This window comes from Psammomys obesus, unplaced genomic scaffold (assembly GCF_907164565.1).
Source record: "Psammomys obesus unplaced genomic scaffold, mPsaObe1.curated_primary_1811, whole genome shotgun sequence".
NCBI classification, from domain to species: Eukaryota; Metazoa; Chordata; class Mammalia; order Rodentia; family Muridae; genus Psammomys; species Psammomys obesus.
Window position 1 is genome coordinate 1,282,975 of NW_026593286.1, and position 25,789 is coordinate 1,308,763.

At 47.0% G+C, this 25,789-nt stretch overlaps 3 protein-coding genes across 3 annotated transcripts; all 3 read right to left on the bottom strand.

The window, feature by feature from the left end:
- Positions 1-5,562: 5,562 nt before the first annotated feature.
- Positions 5,563-6,516, bottom strand: LOC129683930 (olfactory receptor 12-like). The gene has a single exon (XM_055616954.1). The coding sequence runs from the start codon at positions 6,514-6,516 to the stop codon at positions 5,563-5,565; it is 954 nt and encodes a 317-aa protein (XP_055472929.1).
- A 9,744-nt stretch (positions 6,517-16,260) lies between these two features.
- Positions 16,261-17,232, bottom strand: LOC129683903 (olfactory receptor 12-like). Its single transcript, XM_055616902.1, has one exon. It carries the CDS (start codon positions 17,230-17,232, stop codon positions 16,261-16,263), a length of 972 nt encoding a protein of 323 aa, XP_055472877.1.
- Positions 17,233-20,975: 3,743 nt separating this feature from the next.
- On the bottom strand, positions 20,976-23,132 carry LOC129684042 (RNA-binding protein EWS-like). Its single transcript, XM_055617158.1, is given in 4 exon segments — positions 20,976-21,231; positions 21,234-22,436; positions 22,439-22,761; positions 22,763-23,132. Coding segments are annotated over 4 exon segments (1,959 nt in total). The 5' UTR covers positions 23,107-23,132; the 3' UTR covers positions 20,976-21,142.
- Between the last annotated feature and the right edge of the window lie 2,657 nt (positions 23,133-25,789).

The following is a 25,789-nucleotide window of genomic DNA, read 5'->3' on the forward strand; positions in this document are numbered from 1 at the left end:
AGTTTACATTCCCACCAGCAGAGTGGAGTGGCTCCCTTAGGTCCACATCCTCACCAACATTTATTGTTGATTTTTTTTTTCTTAATGATTGTCATTAAGACAGTTTCATTTCATTAACAAAATTGTCATAATCTGAAGATCGAATTTCAGTGTTTTTTTTCCTTTTAATATGTGTTTGTTTAGTTAGTTTCTCTGTGTATCCCTGGATGTGCTATGACTCACTCTCTAGACCAATCTGACCTCAAACTCAGAGATCCCACTGCCTCTGCCCCTCAAATGCTGTGATTTAAGGCACCCTCCCCCCGGCTTAAGATTTAAGATTTATATTTCAGTGCATTTGTTTGCCTGTATGTATGGGCACCACATGTGTGCAGGCCCCGTAGAGCTGGGAGAAGGAGTTACATCTGGAACTGGAGTTACAGACGGCAGCGAGCTGCCTGTGGTGCTGGCTTCTCTGCGAGAATTTCAAGGGTTTTTAACCACTGAACCATCTCTAACCCTCCCCTAGTCTTAGTTTGCATTTCTCTCATGGCTAGTGAAACTGAACATTTCCTGCCCCAGCACTGGCCAGGTCCCACAAAGGAGACAGAGAATCTGCGAGGGAGGAATGAGTCAGGCTGGGCCAGGAGGAATCTTGCAGCCTGACTGACTGGCAGTCAGAGTGCTTATTTATACAGAATTCAGTAGGCAGGAATATATTCATGTTGCTCTAAAACATAGATGATATCATTTTTTTTGTCCCTGAACATGTTTTAACTTACTCTTGGTCATAAATTTTGTCACTATTGATAAACTGTAACAGAACAGAGTTTATCTTTTACAATTTTTTTTCATCATCAACCCCACAACCCAACTTTTAGGAATCTAGAGAAATATTTTGCAGATACATGACAGCCCGTTCTCAGGCTGGTAGCTTTTACAGTTTCAACTTCACTAGACAGAAAAAAAAATCTCCAAGCTAGCCTGAGAAGATTGTCATGTCTCAAGCAGTGAATTATCAGTTTTAATAATCACAGTGCCAATTGTCATTATGCCCAAGAAAAGTCTTGGCCAAAGTTGCTGCAGTTACTATTCAATTTCTGGCATAATACAATGTTTAGATTTGATATCTTTGTAGAATTTATTTATATGTTTATGGTATTCTTTTGTTCCTTGGTCCTATGACTCCACAGTGGCCCTACATGAGCTAACTTTTCTAGGAAAGGGGGAGGGTTTTAATACTTCATTCTCTTATCATTTATCCACACCATTCTTTGTCCATCAGTATAAGCCCCTCTGGAGGGCAGAGATAACTCCAGCCAACTGAACTTTGTGGCTGTATCCTTTCCTTGAGGGGCATAACACATGCTGCCCCCAATCTTATAGGCCACACAATTGCCTGAGTGTGTAGTAGAAAGAGGTTTTTAATCTGATCTGCTGCCAGCTTTCTCAACCTACCGAGTCTTGTTTGCCCTAAGTTTACTTTGTTCTGAATATCTTGTTCCTGAGTAAGTACAGGGACAGATGCTCCAAGAGTGTCTTGGAGCCAGAACCACATAGGGAGATCTCTGGTGTCTTTATGTGAGTCACAACTCCAGGGAGTAAGGAAGACTTTCAAGCAAAGCCAGATAAGGAAATCTCCCTAAAAGTGGGAGGGATGCCATGCTCAGGACATTCCTGGAGACGCTTAGAAACAGTACTCTCGGGAGAAGGCATAAATGGTTCATAAGAAATTTCCCATCAATCAAATATCCCTAAGCTGTACAAATAGTAGTAAAAGCCCCTGAAGCGTGCAACATGCGGTGATCAAGGCCAAAGTAAAAGATGGCGTGGTGGCGATTGCATCATGCAGCTCGGCTTCGCTGGAGCGTTGCCAAGCAGCTGTGCTAGCTTTATGACTTCTGCTGTTCCCATTCGAGCCAATTTCCTCTTGTTTATTGGCCATTTGTGTTTGATCTTTTGGGAAATGACGGTTTCATTTATTGTCTGGGTTATTTGATTTTGTTGAAACACATTTTCTTTTTTTTTTTCATTGTTTGGGAATTTCATACATGAATAAAATGTGTTTTGATCAAATCTACACTCCAACTGCTCCCCTATCTTTATCCCTATCCCTGCCTTCACTTTGCGTTTCCAATTTCAATTTTTCAAATTTCCAAATTGCCATTTCTTTCTCTCCCTCTCTCTCGTTCACTCAGTCCAGTTAGTGCTGCCTGTATGTGCATGGGTATGGGACCATCTACTGGAGTATTGCTCAGGTTTTATGTTTTGTTTTGGTTTAGTTTTTCTTATATTCTAGGTAAATCCTCTGTTCTGTTTATAACGAGAATATTTTCTCCAATCTGTGCCTGTCTCTTAATTTAATCAACAGTGTCCCTTTGTTGTACAGAAGTTTTGTTTTGTCCATTTTTTCTAATTTCATGAGGTCCTATTTGTTGACTGTCGATGTTGTCTCCTGAAGGGCTAGAATCATCCTGAGGAAGTTCTTGCCGATGTCCACATCTTGGAGTGTTCTCCACAAGTCATTTCTTGGTGGGTACCTGGGTTTGATGCCTCTGTCAAGCTTCTCTTTGTGGGTCACAAGGGTACTGTCTGTTTGTCCCTGTAGCAACAGTCAGGTGGGATTTATCTTTTCCATCCTGGCCTGGAATGCCTCAGGACTAGATCATATGCACTTCTGCTGTGTTTCTGCCAGTTATGTCTTATGAGAGCATCCTACATTATATAACAGTCAGCGACAGGGGTGCTGTTCCTGCCGTCCTTCTGAGACATGGAGCATGTCTCTGCATGGTCCATAGATGCTTGGGTTTCTCATCACTCAAAACAAGGATGTTCTCCACCACCTTCGCGCAACATGTCTGGTAGACAAGGTGTACTTGTGTTTACCCCCCAGGATGCACCTGTTACTGTGTCTTCGATGTGTGCATTTCTGTTTCTGAGAACTCTTTTCCTCATGAAATGCTGTGTCCTTGACTCCAGCCCTTAGAGAGATCCTGGGTTAACCAGGCTCTGCCATGACTCCTATGATGGCAATGGAATATCTGAACTCAACATGAGGGAAACCTCTGCTTGACACAGTGTTCTCCATATTGGACAGTCTTCCTCAGGGCTCCTTGAGGAAGAGCCTAAGGTCATAGCCATTACTTGCCTCAGTTTTGCCATCTTGACCATGTTCCCTTTTTTGATAAAACAACATATCTTGAAGCTCTAGGGCTCAAAGGCTCCTAGGCAGATGGAGGAGGACCCTTCATGTCTTGCCCATCTTGAGAAAATAGCTCTTGAAATATATATCTGGGTAAATTTTTATTTTAAAATTGTTTTTAAAGTATATATTATGTTTTATTGAGAAATTCACACAATATATTTTGATCATATTATTTCCCCTCTCCCAACTCCTTCCAGATCCTCACCACCTTCCCTATCCATTCAACCTCATGGTTTTTCTCTCTCTTAGAACAAACAAAAACCCAAGACAAAACAGCAACAGCCACAACTTTTCTACCACTTCAGTTTGTATTTTCTTCAGAAATTCTACCTCTTCGCTGAATTTTGTTTTCATATGTTTATTGGCTTTCTTATTTTACTCACCTCTGGTTTTGTTTCCCTGAGGTGGAGCCATGTCTTCTTTGAGTTGTTTGAATGTAGTTGTCATTGTTCTTTTGAACTCTGCCAGGAAGACCTTTGAGACATTCTCATTGGAGTCCATTATTATAGAATTAGTCATTATTGGAGGAGACATGTTGTCTTAGATTTTGGGGTTGTTTCTTATTTTGTACTGGAAGTTGAACCTCTGGGATTGGCTGACTGAGTAGAATTGTGGGCTTGAAGTTGATGGTCAGCAGAGGAGCTAGGACTGTGCAAGCCTAGAGGAGAACCCCTGGGACTCCCTACCCATTGGCACCAGGTACTGTGCAGACAGCGAAGTTTGGGCCCAGTGGTGGGATGTGAGAGCTCCTTTTCTCACAGCACTGGGAGCTGGGCAGACCGGGAAATTTGGGGTCTGGTGATGGGACACGGAGACTCTTTACCTGTGGGTGCCAAGGATAGGGTGGGCAGGGAAAGTTTGGGTGAAGTCTCATGTGATCCTTAAATGCCATTTGATTTAGCTATTGGTATTTGTCTCTGAATTGCTGTTCTTGTTGTATATATGTTTCTGTGTGATACTAATACAGAGTTTTAATTTCCCCCATCAGGCTAATTATCTGGGTTTTTTTTCCTTTCCCTTTCTTCTGTTTATTCTAAGAAAACCAGCTTTTTAACATTGCCATCTCAAACCCATGCTAGCCAAAGTACAATTACCTAGGATGCAAGAATCAGTTTTATTCTGGCTTGGGACTAAACAAATGTGAAAGACAGTTTTAAACATCTTACATCAGTAAGCTTTATTTAGGCTGTACAGTAGCAACAGCAAAGAGTTTTCAAATGAACTGAAACAAATAAGTAATTGATCCTAATTCATTCTGCTCTGTCATAAGCCTAGGTTCAATGTTCCTCCAGATATTGGTAAATCTGCTTTGCTATGTTAGTGTGGTGGCCAAGGTTCCTACTCAAAGCTTCCTGTAAATGCGTATGTTCCCTGATGCTGTCTGTGGATATGTGCAATCTGGTGTTTATATAATAAACCCTTCTTCAAATTGATATAAAAGTGAAAGTTTACATAAAATTAGCCCCCATTTTTTTAACTCATAATGTAACAGGTGTCTTAAGGCAAAAGCCCCAGGTTCAAGCTCCATCTTCCAATAGGCTCACTCACCTGTCTCAATATGCCACTTACAAAGTCAGGTGAGAGCTGGAGTAAAGAGAGGAAGTTTAATTATTGCAGTTACACTGTGGAGAGTGAACAGTAAGGCCCAGTGAGGACATGAATGCGTTATGGGATACTGACATGACTTTTAAGTTGAGATGGGATGAGAACTGAGGCAGGGGACTGGTGGTGCAGTATGGCTGGTCATGCTCATCACAGGAAGTCTCCGCTCTAGTTCTACAGAGTGGCCTGCTCTTTGATCATCTCCCCCTGAGGGGAAGCAGCATTGCCAGGCCACAGAGGAAGACAATGCAGCCACTCCTGATGAAGAAGACAATGCAGCCACTCCTGATGAGACCTAATTCACTAGGATCAGAAGGAAGGAAAAGAAGACCTCCCCTGTCAGTGAACTTGGGGAGGGGCATGCATGCAGAGGGGGGAGGGAGGGAACCACAGGGGGGATACAAAGTGAATAAAATGTAATTAATAAAGAATTTTTTAAAAAAGTAAAAAAAAAAAGAAGAAGCAAGAAAAAGAAAGAAAGAACCCCCTTGCTGTTTGAAGAAAAAGCTGTTTGTCGGGGGAGGGGTTATTTCTGCTCCAAGGAACATACTCCTCCTCATGGGTAAATGTCCTAACAGTGGTGTCTACCCCGTGAGACTGTGTTGTTCCTGGAATACAAGGTGACGGAAGAAGACAAACACAAACGCCTTAAGGAGGAAAGTGTGCAGGAAGCTACCCCGAAGCCAGCAAAAAAACAAAATTCAAAACACACACAAACTGTCCCAGGGATGAGATGTGTCTTCCACACAATCCTTCCACCCCCAGGACACCTTCCTTCACATGGATGCACGTCTCTGTCCCAGCCTCTGCAGCGCGTCCTTCACATCCTTGTTGCGCAGACTGTAGATGAGGGGGTTGAGCATGGGGATGACCAGGGTGTAGAAGATGGAGACCACCTTCCCCTGCTCTTTTGATGCCAAACCACCTGGCTGGCCATAGATAGCAATGCCAGTTCCATAAAACAAGGACACGGCTGTCAAGTGGGAGCCACAAGTGGAGAAGACCTTGTGTCGCCCGGTTCCTGAGCGCATGCTGAAGATGGTCATGGCGATGTAGCCATAGGAAATCAAGATGACCAGTGTTGCCCCCATTAGAATGAAACCACATATGACAAACATCACCAACTCATTGACAGAGGTGTTGGTGCAGGCAAGCTGCAGCAGTGGGGGCACATCACAGAAGAAATGGTCAATGCGCTTGGAGCTACAGAAGGGAAGCTGAAAGGTGAGGCTGGTCTCCACAATGGAGTTAAGGCAACCCCCACAGTAGGCAGCCAGCACAAGGCAAGCACAGATGGTGGGGGACATGGTCACAGGATACCTCAGGGGACTACAGATGGCCATGAAACGGTCATAGGCCATCACGGCCAGAAGTAAAGCTTCACTAGTTCCCAGAAAGGAGAAGAAAAACAACTGCGCAGCACAACCAGCAACATCAATGGCTTTGGAAGAATAAAAGTTGGCCATGGCTTGGGGGGCGATGACAGAGGAGTAGCAGAGGTCGACAAAGGACAGGTTCTTGAGGAAGAAGTACATGGGGGAGTGCAGGCGGGCATCGAGGGTGATGACCACAATCATGGTGAGGTTTCCCAGGACAGACACCACATACAGGGCCAGGAAGACAGCAAAGAGCAGGGCCTGGGTCTCTGTGCCTCCCCCAAACCCCACCAGCACAAACCCTTGTGAGGATACTGCTGAGAGGCTTCCATTTCTGTGGACTGATGTAGCCATGGGTGGGGACAGAGGCAGAGAGGACGGCAGAGTCAGAGAGGACGGCAGAGTCAGAGAGGAAGCAGTCCTCACCTATAAATTCATATGTCCCATGAAGTATATCACTGACACTCTGTCCACAAACCAGGAGGCCTGGAACTCCTGGCTCACTGTGACACGAAAGGAGACATTTTGTCTGACTTATGAATTCCTGGTGATGTGCGGAGACTTGTCTGTGCAGAAGCCTGGGCTGGGCCCTGAGGACGCAGAGAGGGTTTCTGAGCTGAGTGACTGTCAGGTGCAGACAGCAATATCAGTGTCCCTACACTTGACTCTGAGTTGCTTGGCCTCCTCCTGCAGGGGCACCCCTGAACAGTACCATTCTTAGACATCCCCAAATGCCATCCTGCCCTTCCATCATACTCACTGATCATAGAATGGACAAGAGAACCTGCTGACCTCCCAGAAACTGGGGTAGGTGATCTGGTCATCTCTAGGCTGGACTCATGTAGAGAAACAGCTCTCTCCAGGCTCATGCTGTGCCAGTGTCCCCTGCAGGACTGTTGACCTCACCTCGGTGGCTCTGGCTCCCAATCTGGTGAACAGCCACAATCTATGTGCAGACTCTGTTTCCTTGAGCTGCCAGTGTGGAGATGGTAGAGATTGTGGTGAGAGTGTATCCCAGGCCTATGTCCTGATAAACACAAGCACTGAAGCCCACTCATGTTTGGGACATGCTCATGGCATGAAGCATGATCTCTGCCAGCTCTCTGAACTGGTCCATTCCACCTTGGGGGATTTAAAGGATCCTGTCCCACCACCTCCAAGGGACTCCTGTGTCATCAGTACAGCTGTGCCCTGAGTCTCCCACCCAAGTCTCCCAGGCCACATAATTCAGTGTGACCAAAGAATATTACAGGGACATCCTGCCCTTCCAGAAGCAGGGCTGTGTGATCCTTCCATCTCCAGGCTGAAAAGAGAGCAGTGTGCAGCCCTTCCTGGGTGAGGCTGAGCCATTGTCTGTCCCCTGTGGGACCAGCTATTCTTATTCTGGGCATGGAATTGAGTGGCCATCAGTGTCTGGAGGTTGCCAGGGGATTTCTGTCAAGGACTTGTTGCATAGAACCTGGACATGAGATAGCCCATGCCCAGCTCTGTCTTATCAATAACAGCAGGATGAGATTTTGATATATTTGGGACAACCATGTGCCCACAAACCTGATCTCACTGCCAGCTCTGCTCCATGCTTCAACTCAAAGGTTTTATTCTTTCTCATTTTAAACCAGATAGAGCTGATCTGTTCGTGGCTCTCAGCCCATTCCTGCTCATTCTCTCTTATAGTGCTCACAGCACTGAAAAGCTTGGAGTGTCCTGAGTGGGAATGACTGTGGTCACTACCACATTGGAGCATGCACAGGACGGAGGCAGGAAGTTGCTGGTCTGAGGGACATGGTAGATATGTGTGGTGTCCACTGCCCATCGTCTGGGAGTTAGAAAGTCCTCAGTCTGAGGGAGCTCACTTTCCGTGTCCTCCCCTCTCCTCCACAGTTCGCCTCTGAAGGAGTGACGGGATGGCTGGGCCCCATCTGAGCCCACCACACACACAAAGCTAACTTTCCCACTGTGAGCGCCAAGGTGTGCCTGAAATGGTTTGTGCTCACACCCTTGACACAACCACCAGGGGTCACCGCACTGACCCCTCACAGCTTTCCATGGTAATGAGTGTGCTATGGAATGGAAGGCTGGTCCTTTGCCTCCAGTTAACCCCCAAACAAGCTTGATCTCCCCTGTCTGCTTATCCAGTGACATTTCTGGGGTGAAGGGAAAGAAGGGGTTGAGGACATTTCTCTGCTGTGAGAGAGCTGGGTGATGGTGACTGTGAAGGACAGCCATTGCTCACTTCAATCCTGCTCCTCAGGAGCTAGCGGCATCACCGCCTCCCATGACCTGCTTGGATACAGAGCTTCAGCCCATCTGCCTGCAAGATTGGAGCTGGGTTGAACAAGAGTAGGGGCCCCACAAAACTGCACACTGTGGTCTGTGCCAAGGCCAGGGATGACCCAGACAGGACATGTCTGCTTCCTGAGGCAGGTCCCTCAGCGAACACTGTTTACTCTTCTGATCTCTACCTATATAGTTTCCTACTCCTCACAGGTGACACAGTGCACTTACCTTTCTTTCATAAATGAGTCAGGTCTTCACCAAGGTAACCCAGGCAACATCCCTGCTCCCAGCACCCCCGTGCTCCTGAGCCTGGTCCATGATGTCTATGTGGGGTGGACATCAGTGGGCCTTTCCTTTAATCAGTCATCTGCGGATTCCTGGGAAATGGAGTGAGTGACTATGATCAGAGGTGGGATTTGCAGGTTCTGCCTGTGGCAGGTTCTGGGTCTTGAAAGGAAAGAGCCTGGTTCCTCACCTTGCCTGCTCTCCTGTCACTGTTAGTAGGACAGTGTGTGGAGAGGTCAGCCTGCTGGAGACGATGCTCCACATGTAGCCATGCTGGGGCTCCTGGTCTCCATTGGCCAATTAGGAAGGTGCTGGCCTGCTGACTGCTGGGAATCTTCCTCCCTGGGCTCCTGAAGAGGAGGACTGGCTGTAGCCAATCTCTGCCTCATCACCATTCGTGTCCTGTGGGTTGGCAGGAAGCCTGCAGATCTCAGGGACCCCTGGAGGGACCATTAGGATTACAGCAGAGACAACTTGGGAGCACCTGTGTTCAGAGTAGCTCATTAGAGCAGTCACATGATGGCGAATGTGGCCACAGCCCATTCCCTTGCTGCTCCCTTCAACTTGCCATGTTGATGTGAGAACTACCTTGTAGGAAGCCTTCTGCAAGGCAGCTGGTTAGTTCATTCCACCATAAGTCAGCACTGGCTCTCTCCAAGCCTGTAACTCTGCAGGTCCAAGTCCCCCAGTGTCATCAGAAGCCTGTGTAAATGACCTCCATCTCCTTTTGTTATTTTTCTGATGGTTTCTGTCTGAGGAATACATGCCAGTAAGTAGTGATCCAACAGAAGAGACAGAAAAGAGAAAGTCCAGAGGAACCTCTTCCCTCCCTCAGCAGTTTGCTGTGCTCTCACACATACCTCAGGGCTTCCTATGTCTTCCTGTCACAAATCTGAACACTCTCTATTTGCTCTTAAGGTATTCTTTGTGTTTGAGGCAACAACTCTGTGATGACAAGCTCACAATAACTCCATCTGAACCCCAAGAGTTGTATGTTCTTTCCTGTCCTGTGAAGAGTGCACAGGACACAGCAGGATCTGTGATCTCACTTGTGCCGTTAATGTCCTATAGGCAGCAGCTAGACTTTATAACACCAACCTTCACCCTGATAAGCATTTCCTGAGTCTCTTAAGAGACAGAGCCTGCTTGTGCCCATGGCCAAGAAGGTATGAGTTTCCTTGCTGTGGAGCTTGCTCAGTGGGTAAAATGCTTGCTGCACGAGATTAAGACCTGAGTTTGAAGCACCAGGATCCACAAAAGGGGGACTACCTTTATCTGTGGGTCTGAAGTCATTGAGATTGAGGGAAGAATGTGGAAAAATTTCAAGGAGCTGTCTATCAGAAACCTTGAATTCTCTAAGAAGAACTAAGGGATATGGATGATGTTGGTAGGGGCCCAGAAGACCAGACAGCTGGCAGGAATGTGGACAGTGGAGGCCTGGTCGATGAGGTCTGTCTCAGGTACACCATGATTACCTCTGTTGGACAGTGGCCTGGGGGAAGGAATGTTACAGTCTGACAAAGAGGTTTCTTCATTTTGCTATACCCTATGAATTATGTATTATATATGAAACACAGGTAAGATTTTAGTTTAATTCTCAGAGGAGTCTTTGTTCTTTGTTGAATGATGTTTGAAGAGTTAAGAGTTTGGGGACTCTTAGAGATGGCTAAAAATATTTCACATAATACGTTGATCATAAGCCTTAGGAGGAAGACAGGGGTGGACTGTTAAGGTTCGGATGCAAGAATATTCTTTGTGAATGCATGTTTGGAGGGAAGTGACGCACTTAATTAGAGGAAGTGTACCGCTACTGCATTTCTCTGAATAGTGTATTTTATCTGCCCTCCCTTCCCAGCTTTTTCCTGGTCTTCATGAGATTAAGAAGTCTGGTTCTCCACTCTTGTCTGCCACCGTGATGTTCTAGTCATCATGGACCAATAACAACAGAAACCAGACCATGGACTGACGCCATACACCAAAGGAACTATTTCTTTGCATTAGTTGTTTCTTTGAGGTATTTTCATAGCACAGAACTGACCAATATATGTTAAAACCCCCTATGTACATTTCATCTGTCATCTAAAGCATTGAGGCTTTTCAAGGGGCCTCTGTAGAGCATTACACCTGTAGAAATAGAATTTCCTCATGTCATCAACTATCTGTCAATGTTCAAATGCCCAATAGCAGCATGTGGAAATCAAGCGTGCTTCACCTATCTCTGGAATCACCAGAGAGACCGCTCTCTTTGATTGGTGTATTTCTGAGGTTAATGTCTTTACTAGACCTTTCATTGTGTAGAATCTCTTATACTCTGGGCTCCATGGCCTCATCCCATGGTGTTGAGCATTAAGTTCCTCTGTCCTGTCTGTCTTTAGTTAGTCATCAGTCAGTTCTGAATGCTCAGCTAGGATCTGGTTGTAGGAACCCCTATTGTGGCTGCCATTGAACAGCCTCATTGTGGGAGGCCTGGCTTTTCCCTTCAAGAGTTCTATGGTGTCATCTTCTCTTTAGTGACTGCATGAGTCTTTTATGAGCACTCTTTAGCTTCCCTCTTGCATTGATTTTACAAAATAGTTAGATTCATACATTATGTCTTTGCAGATGTAGAACTTCTATGGGTGTTGCTTTTATTTAAAAATCCAATGTTGCTTTCTACATGGCTGTGATGAATTTACTCACTTTTTCAGTATTACCTCTCAGAAGGAAGGCAAGAAAATGATCTCTATTGCTTTATAAGAACCAATCTGGAGATCAGTGTCTTCCAATGATATATTCAAATTCACGTATCAACTTATATATGTCAGTTTATTGATTTTATGGTCTTTCTTTACCATAAAACGTCCATCTTTGACCATTACAATTCCCCTCGGGTCAGCATACAAGAAATAAAATGTATCTATGGAAATCAATGTTTATAAAACCAAGATACAATCCATAATCAAAGTTTTGAAAGGAAGACTTGTTATACAGACTATAGATGATAGAAAGAAAAGGCCCTGATGGACTTTATTCTGCACATATTTCCAAAGGAATAGCAATGATATAAATAGCTAGAAGTTGATATAGTTATTTCATATGCATATATTTTAGTCAACATCTGGCATTGAAATCTTAATTTTAATATAAACAACGAGTTAAAATATGTGAAGATGGGTTTGAGGACGCTCAGTGGGCAAAACTGCATGCTGCATAAGCCTGAGGACTTGGGTTCAGATCCTTACCTCAGCACCTACGTAAAAGTGGACATGGCTGTGCACAGCTGTGAGCCCAGTGCTGGGGGACAGAGATGGGGGAGACTGGGAGATTACTGGCCAGCCTTCGTAGACAAATGAATGAGGTCCAGCTGGTGCACAAGGACCCTTTTCAGTGAAACAATGTAGAAAATGGCAGTTTTCATACATATGTAGGCATGCATACATACAACACACACAACATAAAAGAGTCAGAAAAGGAAAAGCAGAGTCATATGATTTAAGAGGAAATGCTCATCTATGAATCATCATTTAAAATCCACGACAGTTCTCTCAGCAACTGACTAAACCAACAGAAACAGTCCTTAATGTTAGAGTTGAGTAAAGAATGAAAGCCACTGTCTTAATTGACTTTATAGAGCTCTGCACCCAGCAACTACAAACATAACTTCCTTTACATGAGCACAACTGCACTCACTGTGTAGTGTCCTAAAAGCTATGGCTACCTGGAAACAGAAGCTGCCTTCCTGGAGGTGAGATCTTGCAGCTACGTTACAGCATGAAGCAGCAAGAGTGTGGGGAGGCCATAATTCAATGACTGCTGCCCTGTATGAAGAGGTGGGGATGCAGGAAATTTACAGAAGGAAGAAATGCATGTAAAGAGTGCAGAGATGGGGTACGGAGGCCCCACGACAAGAAACACCACAGATCAGTGGGGAGCTACTACGCGCTAGGAGAGGACAAGGAGGAATTTTTCCCTGAAGATTTCAGGGGCTTCCCAGTGTACCAACAGCTTGATTTGTGATATTGGCCTTCTGGATCAGTGGAGGAGTAACCTTCCGTTCTTTGTGTTGTGGGTTCCTGACGAGGTGACTCTGCCGGAGAGCAGCCGTGTGCTCCCACCTGGCAAGGGGAGCAATGCCCCCTCGCCACTGTGCCTCATGGCTGCTGCAAAAGTAGCTCCATGTCTAATTGCAGAACACAGTCACCACAGGGTCCCCGATGTTCTTTTCCTTCTGCTGCTTTCTGTACCACACAGACAGGCTTCCTCTCATCGAAAGACTCATCTGATGAAGGGCGGAAGTTTGCTTTGCTGCCTTTCTATTTTCAATGACAAACAATTCAGCAGGGAAGAGACATGAACTGCACCTTGGAAGGCCTCAGGGAAGGCATTTTGCAAGCATTTTCAGTGATGATGGTGAGGGCCGGCTACAGGGATGCAGGTGGTACTATTTAGATTTCCCTTCTGGCTTCAATTTCCATTTCCTTATCGTTTTGCTGTGAGTCTTGCCTGCCTATTACATGTTCCATGAGGGGACAGGGGTTTTTCTTGCATAAATGTCCATATACATATGCATACTTATACACATATGCAAACACATACACATATATTTGGTTTGACTGTTTCTGTGAGCAACTACGTCATGCCAAATTTCCTTTTTTCTCCACTTATCTGACCAGGTTTTCCTCAAAATGATGGAATGTTTTACATACCCAAGCAGGATTTGAATTGTTTCCTCACCCCCTGACTCATTTTGAAGAGTGTATTTAAACAATGGTAGTCCCTAAGAATTGTTTCTCCTGGCTGACAATTTGCAGTAGTATCTCAAAGGGGTTTGTCCCTAGCCATTTGAGAGCACTTTCTAATATTCCTATGGACGTACAAAAATGCTGCCATATAATATCATTTCTAAACACGTTCTGATTTTTGCAGGATGCCTTTCTCCTCCTTGTTCTTATTTTCAGACGTTCGTGGGATTATATTTTGATGTTGTCCTTCGTGTTGTAGATTAATTTATTCAGCTTTTTAATAATATCTGGTCAAATATGATTGAGTTTGTAAATTAACTTGAATGCCGACCTTTATTTCCCCATGGACATGTTGTATCTGTTTACTTAGTCATCATTTATCTACATCAATATTACTGAGTTTTTCCATTCTTCCTAAGTCATCTAGAAAATTAGACACTTTAATACTTACTCTTCCTGTTGTTTACTTATTACTGATAATTTTCGGAAAATGAACTTACCTTTTCTGGGTTTTAGTTTTTATTTACAATGTTTTATTGCATTAATATATGTTACCACTATATCATAGAATGGATTCAGGACAGGCAAAATGCTTAGTGGACAGAATGGAGTCAAGGCATGCAAACACATGGGTAGTGGGGTAGAAGAAGCTCAGTGGGCTGGGTAGAATTGAGCAGCTCATTCAAGCATCAACACTGGAGTATGGAGGAAGGGGCACTGCAGAGTTGCTGCTGAAAGCCACACTTTGCTTTCTAGGAGGCCAGCAGCTGTGTGCAGAAAGAAAAACAAAAGTCGGTATCAGGCCAAACATGAAAAACAACATTCTGTGAGTGAACAATTAAAAAAGAAGTTTAGAGATGTATTGACATTCATGGTGGGCATTAGCTCAATCCTAGAGAGAGGGAGACTGGATGTGATCAGAGTAAGCCACGGTTCTCTGGACATGACATAGTGCGTTAACCATAGAGAGACAGGTGGCTGAACTCAAAACCTTCTAAGAACCTCTGTTGAGGAAAAAAAAAAAAAAGTCATGGGATGAAGCAAAGCCCAAAGTGGAGATGGTATTGGAAAACCAACCAATCAACAAGAACCTACATCCACATGTGTGAAGTGGACATGTAAAAACACATGAGCAGGGAAGCTGCAAGCAAGATAATCAAGTGTCCCCTAGATGCCCGAAGGGAAGTTTCCATGTGTTAGGCAATGGGGTGTACAAACTGAGTTATGGAGCAGGCCAGCAAATTAAAGTAGTGGCTCCTACAGAGGATTAATGTTTGCATTCCCCAGTAGCAAGCAAGTGCATGTACAGAAATCCACGCACACAGGAGAAGTCCAAGGCCATGGTAGCACTACCCTGGCAGACAGTAACTACAAACCAAACCATGTTCCCGCAAGAAGAGCACGTGGTGTCCTAGAGTTGTGGTCACACACTGCCGTACCCACCATGGAACTCTCAGTGCACACAAGCAAGCACTTAGCTTTGTAAAGATGATGTTGAGCAACAGAGATCAAGAACAAACAGAAAGAGCCCGTGCTCTGGGTACCTTCTGTGGAGGCTGCCTGCCTGCAGACTTCTAAGGCGTGTAGACTGCTCTCAGAAGGGAAAGGGAACTGCGCTCAGACCTGACCAACTGCTGGGCTTGGGCAGAATGCCTGGTGGTGTACGGATTACAGGGCAGGATTGTATGTCTTTTCCCCAGGCACAAAGTGTAGCGAACTCCCAGGATTGTGACTTTCAAGGAAGTGATCTCAACAAATGCATATAGACATATGTTATATGTATATGTATTCACTGCCACATTAAATTCATACCATGTATCTGTGTGAGAAAGGGACTCCATGTTAGATGTGTTTCCCCAGAGCCATGGAGCTCATGGCGAGGAACACTTGGCAATATGCTTAGAGTTGTCTTACGCAACTTATAAAATTCTTCCTACGTGTGTTGTGTTTGTCTGTGAGTATGGACGAGTGAGGCTGTGCAGGTGCCTATGGAGGCACAAAGTGGGTGTGGAGGTGAAGTTGCATCTGGTCAACCGTGACTGAATGTGTTTATAGAGGAAGCTGGATGCTGACCTTTATCCCATGGATGTGGTGTTTCCTGTGTAATCGGACATCATCCGTCCACATCACTATTACCAAACTGGTCGATACGGTTGGAGCCGCAGAAGGGCAGTTGCAACGTGAGCCTGTCCTGCACAGTGGAATTCAAGCAGCCCACACAGTAGGTACCCAGAACCAGGTGGACACATGCCACGGTCACAGGCCCTCAGAGGACTGCAGAGGCCATGAAGCAATCATAGCCCATTACTAGAGATGGAGTTATGGGCCATTTTGAGCCTCCTGGCTTGAGTCCCATGGCATTGACACCAAGCCTTCTTAACTGTTGAGCCACCTCTCCAAAATTGCAGTTACTTTAGACACATCTCATCTCAGTGATGGAGAAAGCTGAAAGACACGAAAGGGCAGCAGGAGGCTCTTGTTGCAAGCTCGCAAGGATTCACCAAGTTATGCATCAGGGTATGACCACAAAGAGACACTTGATATGAACAGTTCTTTCAGTTTTTTAGATTTTGCACAAATATCCATTTCCTTTTGTAGATAAACAAAACAATTCCAGTTCCAACAAATGTCAATTATGTTCACTGCACCACAGTAGAAAGTCGCTTGGACCTTGCTCCACTTCTCAACAGAGCAGCCTTAGGCTGCCTGCTTAGTGCCCAGTCTGTAATGGGCCCTCAAGAGTCATTGTAGAATGGATGAAAGGAAGAGATTTCTCAATACCTCATTGGCAATCTTCCCCCCAGACTTAAGACCCTCACTGGCCACCATCCCTCACAAGGCTGTGTCTCTGCCCCAGTCTTTTTAGGGCGTCCTTCACATCCTTGTTGCGCAGACTGTAGATGAGGGGGTTGAGCATGGGGATGACCAGGGTGTAGAAGACAGAGACCACTTTGCCCTGCTCCATGGATGCCACAGCTCCTGGCTGTGCATACATGACAAATACAGTTCCATAGAACAAAGACACAGCTGTCATGTGTGAACCACAGGTAGTGAAGAGCTTGTGCCTTCCTGCTCCTCTGTGCATCCTGAGAATGGTCACTATGATGTAGCCATAGGAAATAAGGACGACAAGAGTAGTAGACACAATGATGAGCCCACAGATACCGAACATTACGAGCTCATTGAGAGTTGTGTCTGAACAGGCCAGCCTGAGTAATGGGAGCACGTCACAGTAGAAGTGGTCAATACGGTTGGAGCTGCAGAAGGGCAACTGGAACGTGAGACTGGTCTGCACAATGGAGTTCAGGCAGCCTCCACAGTAGGTACCCAGGGCCAATCGGGCACACGCCATGGGGCACATGGTCACAGGATACCTCAAAGTACTGCAGATGGCCATGAAGCGATCATAGGCCATTACTGCCAACAGGAAGCCTTCAGTGGTGCCCAGAAGGGAGAAAAAGAAGAACTGCGTGGCACAAGCCTCAAAGCTGATGACTTTGGAGGAGGAGAGGAAGTTGGCCATGGCTTGGGGGGCGATGACAGAGGAGTAGCAGAGGTCGACAAAGGACAGGTTCTTGAGGAAGAAGTACATGGGGGAGTGCAGGCGGGCATCCATGGTGATGACCACAATCATGGTGACGTTTCCCAGGACGGACACCACATATAGCACCAGGAAGACAGCAAAGAGCAGGGCCTGGGTCTCTGCACCTCCCCCAAACCCCACCAGCACAAACTCCTGCAAGGACGCTGCTGAGAGGCTTCCATTTTGGTAGGTTGCTGTGGCCATGAGTGGGGCAGATGCCGAGAAGTGGCTGGACACAGAGAGAGGGATCAGATCTCACTGGTGCAGTCGGATGTGCCACAGGCTTCCGGACCCCATTCTCGACATGCCTCCCACTGTTTAAGTCTGCTAGCTGCTGTGATTTACCAGATGATCTTGAGTGGCCTGAAAGGGGGACATTTCCTCTGGTTTACTTATTTCTCGGGGAAATGCTGAGTCCTTCCTCGCCGGGAGGCTGTACAGTGAGTGCTCTGAGAACACAGAGACCTCCAGAGCTTAGTAGAGCCAGCCTTTCACTCCTGCCACCTAGTCACTGGTCCTACCACGTCACAGAGACACTCCGGAGCAGCTGCATTGGCACAGCTGCCTACCGAGCCCACCAGCACCATTCAGGCGTCAATGATTCAAAATGTTCATGAGGACCTCCTGCCCTTCCCAAACTGGGTGATCCTGCCTCCAGGACTCTTTTAGTCAAGAGTAGGAAATGGCCCTCTCTGCGTTGTGGCTCTGCCTCCCTAAACCCTGCAGGATGCTCAACAGCCAGGTCTTGTTCACAGTAATGCTCAATGTGCAGATCCTCTGCTTGCTGGCAGACATGTGGGGCTCCAGCTAATGACGACATGTTGGATGGAGACTGTAGTTAAGGGGCAGTGAGGCCATGTCCTGAGAAACAGCAGAACTGGTTCCACATTGGGGCATGCTCAGTGTATCCCACAGACATCACTGCCAAGTTTACTCCCTGCTCCACGTTATCCTTAGGGGTTTATAGAGTCTTGTTTTTTTGCCATTGAAAACCTGGCCATTCACAGTCACTTCTCTTATTCACAGAGATCATAGATAGCATTGCTAGATTAGGGGTGTCCTCTAAGTGGCTGGCTTTGATGCCTATGCTTTTGGCCGATTAATCAATGCAGGGAAGTGCTGTACTGAGAGTCCAGGATGGAGAGATGAGGTTGTCTGCTCTCAACCTGGAAGGTGGAGGACTTCTCTGGTCAGGGTGAGCTCATCTGCTTCGCCCTCTACTGCACAGTTCTCCCTCACACAGGAATGAGATGGTGGTTGAAGGACACAGCCAGTTTTTCTTACTGTGAGCTCAAAGGTGTGCATGGAATGGCTTTGTGCTCACGTTCTTGACACACCAGGCAGCAGGCACAGTAGTGACCATAGAGGTTCTCATGGTGATATGTGTTATGTGTGAATGGAACAAGGACAGCTGAATCTTCCCAGGTTGCCAAGGAAAATGTCCTCTCAGGATATTTGTGCAAGGAGAAGGAGGTGTGGGCTGAGAGCACTGCTTTGCTGTGGGAGAGCTGCCAGATACTGCCTGTGAAGGGAAAGCCCATGCTTCCTCCTCGGCTTGAGCAAGCACCGTCACAGGGGCCTGTGCCCTGGCTAGAGGCAGAGTTTCAGCCCACCTGCCTGCATAATTAGCTGGAGCTTAATGAGGCCCGCAAACTGCATTCCCTAACCTGTGCCAAATCAGAGATGATCAGGATAAGATGTTGGTTTAGCCCCTAGTTCACACTGTGTACCCCACCTTTCTTCTCTCCATCCACATGGATGGTCACCTTCTCCATACAGGTGAACCTACCTTTCAGGTAAGAGTCAGGTCTACCCCAAGGTCACACAGCTAACACGCGGGCTCCCAGTGCTGCACGCTGATGAGCCTGGTCTGGGGTGGGAGGCAGACATCAGTTGTCTCTTGACCCTCATCAGGTCAGCCATGTGGTGAGGTGACTATGAGCAAAGGTGGGCACCTGGGTTCTTGTACGAGCCTGGCTGTGGCAGGTTCGGGGTCTTGTAAGAGTGATCACTTTGCCTGTTCTGTCATCTCCAGCAGGGCATTGTGTGGAGGTGTCTGCCCTTGGGGTCACTCTGCTGTAGAGGATGCTCTGTACCTCATAGCACTGGGGCTCTTGGCCTCCAGTGGCCAATTAAGAAGGTGCTGGCCGCTGGCAACTGAGACTCTAACTCCCTGGGCACCAGAAGTAGAAGGCTGGTTGTGGCTAATCTCTGCTTCATTGGCACCACTCTCTATGGGTTGGTAGGAAGGCTGCAGTCCTCTGCAAACCTTGAAGGGACCACCAGAATTGCAGTAGAGACAACTTAGGACCACTTGTGTCTAGTGTCCCTCATTAGAGAAGTCACTCCTGTGAGGCGATGTGGTCCCCTAGCCACAGCCCATTCCCATGTTTCTTTCTCCAACTCACCATGTTAGCATGGAAAGAATGATGTAGGGAACCCTCACCAGCTTAGGATGACCATTTCATTCTCTGTGGCAACTAGACCCACAGTCTGCCTATTCTGCAAACCCAAAACCCTCGGTGTCATTAGAAGCCTGGGTAGTTGACTGCCATCCCCTTCCTGTTTCTTTATGATCATTTGAAAACCTAACACAATTTTTGCTCAAAGGAATTAGAGCCAGTAAGCAATGAGCCAACCCGAAGTGACAGAAAAGACAAACTCACAGTGGCCAGAGTAACCACCTCTCAACGGTTAGCTGTGCCCCCACACATGCGTCTGAATGTCTCACGGTTTCATATTCGCTCATGTCACAGCTCACACCCAGACACAGCAGCTCACACCCAGGCACTTGGTTTAAGATCTTTAGGTTTGCTCTTAAGATCTTCTCTCGTTTGAGGCAATGATCACATTTTTAACCAGTGTGGTGGTTGATGAGGTCATAACCTCCACGTCTAAATTCTGAGAGACAGTCTGTATGTTCTCTCCCACCCTGGCTAGTGCATCATCCAGGCACTTTTCAGTGACCAGCAAGGTTGAATCTGCGGTGCAAATGTGTAGTCCCTTATGCAGGTGTGAACTCCTGGGTGCAGGCATAAGATCCTGTGTATGGGTGTGAGCTCTGGAGGCTGGGTTAGATCCAGGGTGTAGGACTGAACTCCTGGTGCTGGTGTAAATTTCTAGTGGAGGTGTGAGTTTCTGTGTAGATGTGAGTTCCCTGGGAGTGAGCTACTGTATATAGGTGAGGCATGAACTCCTGGGTGCAGATGTGAGCTCTTGGGTTCTCTTATGGGTATCTTGTGATTTATTTTCCATGACATTAACAACATGGTGAACGGTGTCTTCCTGGTAAGAACTGCATGGGCTAGCGGCTGGTTCCTATCTCCATTCCCTCTTTGCACTGTGCATAATTCCTCTTACCATTGCCATGTGCATTTCTTAACACTGCTCGATGCCATATATTTTTTTAGATGTTTCTGGACCTAACTTGGCGTGATAGGTAATTTTATGTGTCAGCATGACTAGGACATTTGGTATCTGGATAATTGGCCAAATATTATTCTGGGTGTTTCTTTGAAGATGCTACGGATATGCCTAATGCTGCAGTGCATCGACTGGGTAACAGAAATTTCCCCTTTAACGTGGATGATCATTAGCTATCAGTTGCCAGCCTGAATAGCCCCAGAGGACTGGCCACTCCCCATATACAAGGGACACCTGCTGTCTGCCTGGCTTGGGTCTGAGGCAACAGTCTTGTTCCTTCCTATGGCTTTCAACTGGAAACGCCAGCTGTCCGGTGTCTCCTGTTTATCTTCTGTAGATCTTTTTTTGTTGTTGACAGTTTATAAACATTTGTAATTTTATTTAAAAAAAAATCACAACCATGAACATTGTTACAATTAGAGGCCCTCTTGGGTCTCCACAATGATACTGAGCATGCTCACAAGGGGTTCCCACTGTTAAGTCTTAAAACAACCATCTTTAAAAGAAAAAAAAACTCAGCACACTACCATTTAACTTGTTTTAATGTTTCTTCACAAATGGTGAAAATACTAAAGTACAGACAAGGAATAATCATAATGTTGTGGCCAACATTATAAATATGGAATTATAAATTTAAAACATTTTCTGGTTTAAAAAATAAATCTGGTCGTCAATGCAGCTCTGCAGGTCTCTAGTAGGGCCGGTCTCTGCGTTCCTGACGGTGCTCGCCTTTATCCATTTTCCCAGATCCTCCATGCCCGCCTCTTCTTCCTCCCATCTTTCCATCAAAGGTCCAGGCAGTCCCCCAGGACCACCTTGTCTTCCTCCACCAAAGCCACCTCGGTCCATGCCACTGCCACCTCGGAAGCCACCTCTGTCTCCACCTCTGCCACCTCTGAACATTCCTCCAGGTCCACCACGGTCCATAAGTCCTCCTCTTCCTCCTCGAATGCCACCAGGGCCGCCTCAGCCACGGTCACCACCCGGAGGTGGGAAGGGTGGCAGGAGGAAGCCCTCGGGCTTAGGGGCCTTACACTGGTTGCATTCTGTTCTCCAGGCGAAGTTCTGGTTTCCACAGCCCGGATTGGGACACTGCCAGTCTCCAGCTCGTTGCTGGACATTTCCTCCTCCAGAGGGGTTCCCTCTTGAGCCCCGGGGCCCTCTTGGGGGGAAACCTCCTCTGTCTCCTCCACGGCCTCCCATGCTGCCCATGGGTCCTCCAGGTCCTCCTGGGCCACCAGGACCTCCACGAAGTGGTGGTGACATCCCTCTGCCCTCACCAGGTGGCATGCCACCCTGCATGCTGTTCATTGGAGGCTTCTTTCGGGCAAGAGAAACTTTAAGTTTGCTTCCTTGAAAATCTTTCCCATCAAACCATTCCACGGCAGCCTTGGCAGTTGGCGGATCTTCATAGGACACGGTGGCATCACCTTTAGGTTTTCCTGTCTCCTTATCCAGGTAGATATGGATCATGGGTTGCCCAGTTCTCTTGTCCATCTTGACAACCCCACACTGCTTAAAGAAGTCTGCCAGATCATCCAGAGTCACATTGTCATTTAATCCTTGCACATAAATTGCACTGTTGTCAGAGTCTTCATCGGGATCTATTGGAAGGCCTAGATCAAGATCTGGTCCTTCATCCATGGGTCCACCAGGCTTATTGAAGCCACCTCGCTCTCCAGCGCCCATTCCACCGCGTCCTCCTCCCTGCCCACCTCTGCTCATGCCTCCACGATCAAATCTCCCTCTTCCCCTGCCCCGGTTATCAGGGCCACTCATGCTCCTGTTCTCTCCTGGTCCGGAAAATCCTCCAGACTCCTGCCCATAAACACCCATGCTACTGGGGTGGTCCTGTTGGAATGAACTCTGCTGCCCCTAGCTGCTGCTCTGTTGGCTATATTGGCTTGGGGCCTGGCTGTAGGATCCAGTCTGAGGGGGGTAACTAGTGGGAGGCGGCTGCCCATAGCTGCTTTGTTGACCATACTACTCTGCTGGCCATAGCTGCTCGGCTGCCCATAGCTGTTCTGCTGAGAGTAACTGCTCTGATCGTAACTAGTTGGCTGTGAAGACAAGTAGCTGGTAGGAGGATAGGACGGAGGTGCGGTGACTGGCTGCATGGGGTAGCTCCCAGGCACCTGGGGATAACTATAGTTACTCTGTCCATATCCTAGGCTGGGTTGGTTGTAACCCCCTGTGCTAGATTGAGGTTGACTAGTCTCAGTGGGCTTGTTACCATCCTGTGGTCTTGTAGGTGCAGTGGCTGCTGGCTGCTGGCCATAGGCTGGGTAGGCAGGCTGGGTGCCATACACACTGAGCTGTATAAGAGGCCTGGGTTGTGGTGACTGTAGCGGTGGTGGTGTCATAAGCACCAGTGCCATATCCTTGGACAGGCTGTCTGTCTGCCTGGGGGGCCGTTGGAGTGGTATAACCAGTGGGAGGCTGTCCATAAGAAGTCGCATATGCAGTCTGCCCGTAGGTGGCAGTGGTCTGAGCCTGGGTATAGCTGACATCAGTAGGCTGTCCATAGGTTCCATGGCTTTGTTGCCCATATGCCTGGGTGGTCTGTGCATATCCTTGAGTTGGCTGGGCGGCATAAGCACTGTAGCCCTGCTGGGCTGCAGCTTGGCTGTAGGTACTGTAATCCGTGGACGCCATTTTCTCTCCTTCCTCCTCGTTCTCTCAACCTCTTCTGCAGATCTTAAGACTTGCTGTACCCAGAGGAGCGCTCTCTCTATGGCCTCACTGCCCAACACACATAATACTTCCTTTTAATATCTACGACGTTGCTACCATGGCTGGTCACTCACTCCTTCACACGTCTGTCATCCCTCTCTGCCCTGCGACTCTGTAGCACACCCCGGACAATGGTGATGCGGCTCTTCTGAGGTGTTGTTACTTTGGCAGGCACCTGAGCCCCAACAGGAGTGCTGCCTTCCCTAAAGACCATATCCCCAAGCCCAACGCCCCATATTACCGAGGTCAATACTCCACAGCGTTGCTCTTGGAACCGGGGCACGGCTGTTCCCATTCATCTTAGGCCCTCCCCTCAACGGCGCTCCAGGCTTGGTTTAGTTCCCTACTGGGAAAGGCAGTGCTCAGGAGTTGCTCTTCCCGCTCTGCCTTTTCTCTTACACTCGTGCCTCGTTTTCCCCACTTAGTTGTGGAGCCTTTTCTTGTTGGGTTTTGAGAACTCATTCCACATAACAGACCTTTACATCTTACATATAATGCAAATATTGTTTCTAGTTCGCTGCTGCTCTCTGGCCCAATCTCTCCACAGGGACTCTTATAGGACTGTGTCCCTGTGCACTCTGATAACCCTTGAAAAGGAAGTGTCTCTCACAGTGGGACACTCTTTTATTTCTGTTTTTATTAATTTATTTATTTTACATCCCAGTCAAAGGCTTCCTGCCCTCCTCCCCTTCCAGTCCCTCCTTTTCTCCTCCCCTTCCTGCCATTCTCTCTTTCTCCTCAAAAAAGGCTCAGAAAAAGGGAGGCCTCCCATGGATATCAACCTGTCCTGGCATATCAAGTTGTAGTATCACTGAGCACATCTTATTCTGTGGCTAGCCAGGGCAGCCCAGTTAGGGAAAGGAACCAAAGGTGGGTAACAGAGCCAGATACAGCTCCTGCTCCTGCTGTTAAGAGTCCCACATGAAGACTGAGCTTCACAATTGTTACATGTATGCCGAGGACCTAGGTCTGTCTCATGTATGCTCTCTGTTTGGTGGTTCAGTCTCTGCGGGCCCCTATGTGCCAAGGTTGGTTGGTTCTGTATGTTTTCTTGTGATGTTCTTGACCTTTCTTGCTCCTTCAATCCATCATCCCCCTCTTCCATGGAATTTCCCAAGCTCTGCCTAATGTTTAGCTGTGGGTCTCTGCATCTTGTTTTCCATCAGTTGCTGAGTGAAGCTTCTCAGATGACAGTTATGCTAGGTACCTGTCTGGAAGTATAGCAGAACATCATTAGTAATGCCAGGGGTGGGCTCTCTTTCATGGCATGAGTCTCAAGCTGGGCCAGTCATTCCCCCAATTGGTCATTCCCCCAATTTCTGTTCCATCTTTAGCCCTGTATATCTTGTTGGCAGGAGAAACTGTGAGTCTAAGGTTTTGTGGTTTTGTTGCTGTCCCAGTTCCTCCATTGGAAATCTTTTCTGGTAACAGGAGATGGTCATTTCAGGCTCCATATACCTCATTGCTATGAGTCTTAGCTAGGGTCACCCTAATAGATGACTGGAAGTTTCCATTGTCCTAGGTTTCTAGCTTGTTGCAGAGATGTTCCTGCTGATTCCGGTTCTCTCCCTGCATCCTCCCCCAAACTGATCCTTCCTGCTCCCTCTTCAGCTCCTCCCCACCCACTTCTCTCCCTCCACCCAGCCTGGTGTCTATTCTATTCCCCTTCTCAGTGAGATTCAAGTGTTTCCACTCCACCCTCCCACACCTTGGGCCTTCCTTGTGACTTAGCTTCTTTGGGTCTATGAATTATAGCTTGGCTATCCTGCACTATATGGCTAATATCCACTTATAAGTGAATACATACCATGCATGTCTTTCCGAGTCTGGGTTACCTCACTCAGGACGATCTCTTTTAGTTCCATCCATTTTCCTGCAAATTTCATGTTTTCCTTGTTTTTAATAGCTGAGTATTATTCTATTGTGTAAATGTACCACATTTTCTTTATCCATTCTTTTGTTGAGGGACATCTAGGATTTTTTTCAGTTTCTGGACATGATAAATAAAGCTACTCTGAATATAGATGAGCAAGTGTCCTTGTAGTATGGTGGAGCATCCTTTGGGTATAGGCCCAGGAGTGGTATAGCTGGGTCTTTAAAAAAATTACTTATTTATTTATTTATTTACCTATTATTATAATTTATTTGCTTTGTATCCCTGCTGGAGGCCCCTCCCTCATCTCCTCCCTGTCCCACCCACCCTCCTACTACTCTCCCTATGCCACTTCCCTAGTCCATGGATAGGAGAGGACCTCCTCCCCTTCTATCTGACCCTAGCCTATAAGGTCTCATCAGGGCTGGTGGCATCATCTTCCTCTGTGGCCTGGTAAGGCTGCATCCCCCAGCAGGAACTGATCTAAGAGCCAGCCACTGAGTTCATATCAGAGACGCCCCTGCACTCCTTACTAAGGAACCCACTTGGAAACTGAGCAGCCTATAAGCTTCCTCTGAACAGGGGGTCTAGGTCCTTGCATGCATGGTCCTTGGTTGGACCCAGGTTTTTTGGCTCTTTTGGTCTCCCTGTGGAATTCCTGTCCCCTCCAGGTCTTTCTATCTTCCCTCTTCTTCCGTAAGGTTCCCTGCACTCTGCCTGAAGTCTGGCTGT